Source organism: Branchiostoma floridae, chromosome 10 (assembly GCF_000003815.2).
Source record: "Branchiostoma floridae strain S238N-H82 chromosome 10, Bfl_VNyyK, whole genome shotgun sequence".
In the NCBI taxonomy this organism is placed as follows: domain Eukaryota; kingdom Metazoa; phylum Chordata; class Leptocardii; order Amphioxiformes; family Branchiostomatidae; genus Branchiostoma; species Branchiostoma floridae.
Window position 1 is genome coordinate 2,101,129 of NC_049988.1, and position 7,451 is coordinate 2,108,579.

General features: G+C 45.6%; 1 protein-coding gene across 1 annotated transcript; it reads left to right on the forward strand.

The window, feature by feature from the left end:
• The first annotated feature begins 1,312 nt into the window (after positions 1 to 1,312).
• LOC118424340 lies at positions 1,313 to 7,451 on the forward strand. The gene has a single exon (XM_035832888.1). It carries the CDS (start codon positions 1,442 to 1,444, stop codon positions 6,725 to 6,727), a length of 5,286 nt encoding a protein of 1,761 aa, XP_035688781.1. The 5' UTR covers positions 1,313 to 1,441; the 3' UTR covers positions 6,728 to 7,451.

The window sequence follows — 7,451 nt, forward strand, 5'->3', positions numbered from 1 at the left end:
GGAGAAAGCTGAAGAGCAGCAAGTAGAGGGAGCAAGAGAAAGGCTGGCTGATGAGCAGGAGTGTGAGGTAACAGGGGAGTGGCAGGGGGAAGAGTTCATGTTCAACCCCTTCACAGCAAATGATCAGTTGCAGCTGGCAGGTCAGTTGAATCTTTCAATTGAACAATATATCAATATCGAGCAAAGGAATGTTCCTTTGGAGACACCCGTCAATCTCATTAGGATGGAAGGGGATGGAAATTGTTTCTATAGAGCAGTAAGTTTCCATATTTTTGGTACTCAGGAGTATCATGCTGTACTCAGGCAGCGTATGATTGAATACATGTCAACAATGTCTGAGGATCTTTGCAGTTTGTTATTGGAACCAGGACAAACCATGGAGAAGTTCCTGTCTGGTGAGTGTCATCCTGAGGGCCCTCCAGCAAAGCTTGGTACATGGGCCACACAAGTAGAAATAGATGCAATGTCCTTACTACTGGGAAGATGCATCTTTGTGTACGGTAAGTATGGCGACAATTGGGCATGGATGAAGTATCCAATAAGGGAAAGTACTTGTGATAGAACCATGTTAGATGACAGTAATGCATTGTACATACAAAATACAAACCTTGACCACTTTGATGTAGTAACAACAGTTTTGAGACGTAGACAGACAAGGAGTATGTCACGGTGCCACGGAGAAGAAGCTACAGAGGTCTCACAAGTTCCCAGTAGCAACAGCAAGCACACACTAATCGACAACGATGATGATGAGGACCGGAAAAGGGCCAGACGAGATCGAGAAAGGAAGCGATACCATGAGGATCCCCAGTATGCCCGGGCTCAAAGGGATCAAAAGAGGACCAAGTATCACACTGTGGATGAGCATGCACAGCAGAAGCGAGACCATGAAAGAGATAAATATCACACTGTGGATGAGCATGCACAGCAGAAGCGAGACCATGAAAGAGATAAATATCACACTGTGGATGAGCATGCACAGCAGAAGCGAGACCATGAAAGAGATAAATATCACACTGTGGATGAGCATGCACAGCAGAAGCGACACCATGAAAGAGATAAATATCACACAGATCCAAATCATAGACATTTGAAAGTAAGAAACGTGCAGATTAACAGAGAAAAGCACCAGAATTTAGCTGATGTTGAGAGGGACATCGAAAAGTTCCAGATCGAATGCAAAAATGGGCCAGAATATGTCTGCACTGTATGTCATAGGCTTTTGTTTTGCAATCAAGTTGTAATCTGTGACAAAGATAAGTATGTTGAGGCTGTTAAGCACTGTTTAACAGGTACATATGTACATCAATGCAATATAGAATGCACCCTACATGCGTGTCCCACAGCAAACTCTTCCAGGGGCCAAGAGTGGATATGTCATTGTTGTCATGAACACTTGTCAAAAAAAAAGACAATTCCATACGAGGCCCAGAGTAACAAGATGAAGCTCCCAGAAATACCTCCTGAGCTAAAGAGTCTCAATACTCTGGAGTCGCAACTCATGGCCAAGAGAATACCATTCATGAAAGTTGCAGCTCTCCCGAAAGGGGGTCAGAAAGGAGTTCTTGGCCCAGTTGTGTGCGTTCCAGCAGATGTGAGCGAAACACATGCAATCCTTCCCAGAATGCCTTCAGAAGCTCAGTTAATCAAAGTCAAACTTAAGAGGAAGCTTCAGTACAATGCGTATCATATGTATAGACAAATCAGTCCATTGAAGGTGGATGTTGCACTGAAGTACCTTGTAGAAAATAATGAACATTACAGCGGTACGTCTATTGATGCAGACTGGACTTTGTCGTGGAACAATGGAGAAGGGCTTGTTGAACAATCTGATGCTGAACATGGAGGGAATGACAACTTAGAAGTTGGTACAACCGCAGAGCACAGCGAGTTTGTCAATGAGGAGGGCAACGATGTGGTAGGACCGACTGGAGATGGAATGGAAGATGATGAAATGGATGACGTTCTTCGTCGACTTCGACAGGTGAATTTGGAAGAGGCGATCGAAGAAGCCAGACAGGTGAATGTTGAAGAGACGATTGAAGAAGCCGGACAGGTGAATGTGGAAGAGGTGATCGAAGAAGCTGGACAAATGAATGTTGAAGAGACGATCGAAGAAGCCGGACAGGTGAATGTTGAAGAGACGATCGAAGAAGCCGGACAGGTGAATGTGGAAGAAGCGATCGAAGAAGCCAATCTGATTGAGGAAGAGGAACTGGACAGCCTCTTACGGGGATTGCCACACGATACTTGCCTCCAGCCAGTAGACATAGGTCAGGATTTCCTAGACCACCACGATGAACGCATCATGTGCGTGGCTCCAGGAGAGGGGAAGAAGCCTATTTCTGTGTTTCAGGAGGTTGGAGGAGAGGCAATGTCCTTCCCCGTTCAATTCCCTACAGGCAAGTTTTCTTTTAATGACGATCGTGATGTACGAATTACGCCTAGCAAGTACTTCAAGGCGCGCCTCATGGGTGCAGATGCGCGGTTCGCGAGCGACACTAGCTACATATTCTTTGCACAGTATGTAACAGAGCTGCACTTCATACAGTCGAATATTTCCATATCTATGCGCAAGGGCTCGCCAATAACAAGCAATGGCCGCGAAATATCTGCTGGTATGTTGTCAAACAAAGAGGACTTACAGTCCATTCTAAAGTCAGACCAGGGCTATCGCTTCCTTCAGCCAGTCAGGGGTACTCCGCAGTTCTGGGACAAGACGCTAAATGAATTGTTCGCGATGATAAGACAGTTGGGAATTCCAACCTGGTTTGCTACATTTTCTGCGGCAGATTTGCGCTGGCCAGAAGTGTTAGAGGCGATTCGCCAGGATCATGGCACAGTACCAGTAAGCGAGTTGTCGTGGGAAGAGCGTTGCAACATTTTGAAGAGTAACCCTGTCACTGCCGCTCGCATGTTTGATCACAGAGTCAAGCTGTTGTTTAAACATCTCATTAAATCTCCATCGCAACCGATCGGTGAGGTCGTAGACACGTTCACGAGGACTGAGTTCCAGCAAAGGGGCTCACCTCATATACATTGTTTGTTTTGGGTGAAAGATGCACCAAAATTGGGTGTAAATTCTGAACAAGAGATCTGCTCATTTGTGGACAAATATGTGTGCTGTCAGCTGCCAAACCCAGAAACAGATAAGGAGTTATTTGACATAGTTAGCCAAGTTCAAATGCACCGAAAGGGTCATACATCATCTTGCAAGAAAGGTGGCAAGGTCTGTAGGTTCGGTTTCCCTAAACCGCCAGTGAAGCAGACATTTCTGTGCAGCCCTGTGCCCCAGCAGGACCTGACCGATGAAGAATCGGCATCCAATGCTGAGAGGAAGAAGCAAGCCGAATCCAACCTGAAGAAGTTCTGGGATGTTTTGGACAAGAACAAAGAGCCAGAGAAGTGCTCTACTGACGACGTTCTCAGGGAGGCAAACCTCACCACTGCGCAGTTGTGTGACGCTTTGAACTTGATGGCAACTAGGAAGCAAGTATTCCTCAGACGTCAGCCAAAGGACATGTGGGTGAACAATTTCAATCCGCATCTGCTCCGTGCGTGGAATGGTAACATGGACATCCAATATATCTTCGATGCATACAGTTGTGTCAAGTACATTGTATCGTACATAAGCAAAGCAGAAAGAGAAATGGGAAAGCTGCTCAAAGAGGCTCAGAAAGAGGCAAGGGAAGGTAACGAAGATGTGGTTACAGAAATGAGAAAAGTTGGCAGTGCCTACCTTCACCATAGGGAAGTGAGTGCTCAGGAGGCGGTCTATCGGGTCTGTAGCCTGAAGTTGAAGGAGTGCTCAAGAGCAGTCACATTCATACCGACAGATGAGCAAGCCAATCGCTTGTCGAAACCTTTGGCAGAGATTCAAAGGCTTGCAAGTGAGGGAAACTGTGATGAAACAAGCATCTGGATGCCAAGCATTATGGATCGATACAAGGCAAGGCCACTGGAAGAACCCTTCCTATCAATGTGTGCTGCAGAGTTTGTCTCGGAATATCGCGTCGTTTCTTGTTCGGGCATGCAAGATGATGCCGAGCAGTCGTCCAGAGGAGCAGCAAAACATAACTTGAGGGATAATTTGGGGGTTGTTCAAAAGCGTACAAGATCTCAGCCTGCAGTCATCCGTTACGCTAAGTTTAACAAAATGAAAGAGCCAGAGCGATTCTACTTGACATTGCTCAAGTTGTACTTGCCACACTATCTTGACACACAGTTGAAACCACCACAGTATGCAAAGTATGAAGAATACTACTCTGATGGGTTTGCTCCTTTGTCAGAGGAGAGAGTTAATGTCATTGTGCATGGGAACAGGTGTAAATTTGAGCAAAATGTCGAGGAAATTGAGCAGGCTCGTAAAGACGTGGAAGACGGTAATCTAGATGACGCTTGGGCCCAGATCTTCCCCGAAGTGGAGCAAGAAAGACTCGAGTGCCTAGATAAGAGGGGAGAAAACGAGGGGAATGATGATGATGAAGGCACTGAGGACGACATTCCTGACCTAGCAACAACTGACAAATCAAAAGAGAAAAGCTTTGCCATAGAGGCCTGCCAGAAGCAGATCTCAGAAGAAGCTGCGATCCCCATGATGCAGTCACTCAACCCAATGCAACAGAGGGTCTTCTATTTTGTACGGAAGTGGTGTATGGAGACTGCACAGGGAAAACGACCAGATCCCTTTCATATTTTTGTAACGGGTGGTGCGGGGACTGGAAAGAGCCATCTCATCAAATGCATATTCTATGAGGCTACCAAGTTACTGCAACAGACACAAGAAAACCCTGATAATGTCTCTGTCCTTCTTACTGCACCCACAGGAACGGCTGCATTCAACATTGGGGGGAGCACGGTGCACCATGCGTTCCATCTGATGCGTGTCTCGAAGACGTATCAGCCGCTGTCTGAAAGTACCCTTAACACATTGCGTGCGCAATATGAAAGCCTCAAAATTGTGATTGTAGATGAAGTGTCGATGATTGACAAAATGCTCATGTCTTATATTCATGGTAGGTTGAGTCAACTGAAACAGTCAAGGTCAAGTGCAAACTTTGGAAATGTCAGCATCTTGGCAGTAGGCGACATGTATCAGATACCTCCAGTCAGGGGACAGAGTCTCTACAAGGGAACAGATATTATTGACTTGTGGAATCCAATCTTTGAGGTTGTTGAACTTGAGGAAATCATGAGGCAGAAGGATGATGCTGCTTTTGCAAAGCTTTTGAATAGAATGAGAGTAAAGAAAAAAAAGGAGAAACTTTCAGATGAAGATGACAAAACTCTGTCGTCAAGGGTGCTGTGTCTTGACTTTGAATCAGATGATTATCCTAAAGATGCACTTCACATCTTTTCCACCAAGAAAGCTGTGGGAGACCATAATGACAAGATGTTGAATCTCAGGTGTTCAGATATTAGATGTTTTGAAGCCTCTGATTTTGTCAAAGATCCCACCACAGGTTCGATGAAAAAACGAGATCTCGCTAAAGGGGGAAAAGATGATCTGCCCGATAGGGTCCAAGTTGGGGTAGGCGCTCGTGTCATGCTCTGTAGAAATGTCAATGTTAAGGACGGTCTTGTGAATGGTGCATTTGGAACAGTGACCGGTGTAACAGGTGGTCAGGATTCAACTGTCTTTGTGCAGTTTGATAACCCAAAGATAGGTGCTCTTGAAAGGCAAAAAAGTGTGGTTCCTAGCAGTCTACCTGGCAATTCAGTGCCGATACGTCAGATCGAGGACAACTTGAGTAACAAAAGTAAAGTTAAACGTTATCAGATTCCCCTCAAGCTAGCTTGGGCTTGTACGGTACACAAAGTACAGGGCATGACTGTTCCCGAAGCGGTTGTCTCCATGAAAAATGTGTTTGCATCAGGTATGGCATATGTGGCGTTAAGCAGGGTATGTTCCTTAAGTGGTCTCCACATCACGGACTATAAGCAGGAGTCAATCTACTGTGATGAGCATGTAGAGAAAGCAGTCAAAGAGATGATGCACTTGCAGTTTAGATCTGACCCGTTCAAAAATGCCGATGACAGGTCTGAAAGCAATACGGTCTTGAAAATTGTCCATCACAATACTCAAAATCTAGTAAGTAACTTTGAAAGTCTAAAGTCTACCTGTCTGCTCAAAGCTGATATCATATGCTTGACCGAGACATGGTTATCGGAAGATGTGCAGGATTCTAAGGTGCAGCTAGAAAACTTTGATGTGTTTCGCAAAGACAGAACACATGTTTGTGAGGAAGAGTCTATGACTAGAAGTTCACCACATGGTGGAGTGGCAGTTTATGTCCGTAATGGATACAGCTGTTATGAAATACCCATTCCAGATGACATTAGCCTGGAATGTGTGGTTATGCTAATGTCTGTGGAGGACATAGAGATTCTCATTGTACCTGTTTACAGGCCACCTAGTGTGAAAAAAGACACATTCATAGTCAATGTAGAGAAATTGATGCAGTACTTGTTGGCCACAGTGAAGCGAACAACCACAATCTTTCTTGGGGACTTTAATGAGAATTTGTTATCAGGTGAAGACAACAAAAAGATACAGAAGTTCTTTGAGACAAACAATTTCGAACAGTTGGTGGAAGATCCTACAACCATGAAAGGAACTCTTATTGACCATGTTTACATTGCACCACCATCATCAAATGTAAGCTGTGGGGTCATACAGACATTTTACAGTTACCATGATGCTGTGTATTGTACGCTGTATCGGTGATGCTGCAATAAGCCATGAAAAAGGCATTGGATTAGAAAAATTCCTTCCTTTGTGATGTTGTGTATCATTATATACACCAGCTCTGGCCTTGCATAGTCTGATTGGTCGACCTCATTGTTGACCAAACATGGTATGTGAGGGGGAGGGGTAATGAAGTCGTGGACTCTTACCCGCTCCGCCCTTGCCAACCTCTTACCTCATTGGTGGGTAAGGGGGCTCCTGGTAAAACAGGACCCCCCCTTACAAATCATTGGGGTTTGATGTTGGTAAGGGGGTTCCTGGTAATCATCACCAGCTCTGGTCTTGGTAACCCTGTTTGATCAAAGCTGAACAAACAGGGGATGCGAGAGAGAGGGGTACTGAAGTCGTGGACTCTTACCCGCTCCGCCCTTGCCAACGACTCATCTCATTGGTGGGTAAGGGGCTCCTGGTAAAACAGGAACCCCCTTTACCAACCATTGGGGTTTGAATTGGTACGGGGGTTCCTGGTATCAGAAATCATCGCCAGCTCTGGCCTTGCATACTCTGATTGGTCGACCTCATTGTTGAACAAACAGGGTATGCGAGGGGGAGGGGTACTGAAGTCGTGGACTCTTACCCGCTCCGCCCTTGCCAACCTCTTACCTCATTGGTGGGTAAGGGGGCTCCTGGTAAAACAGGAACCCCCTTTACCAACTATTGGGGTTTGGTGTTGGTAAGGGGGTTCCTGGTATCAGAAATCATC

Excerpts from the sequence above, each read along its gene's own strand:
- LOC118424340 (XM_035832888.1), top strand. The coding sequence starts at position 1,442 with ATGAAGCTCCCAGAAATACCTCCTGAGCTAAAGAGTCTCAATACTCTG.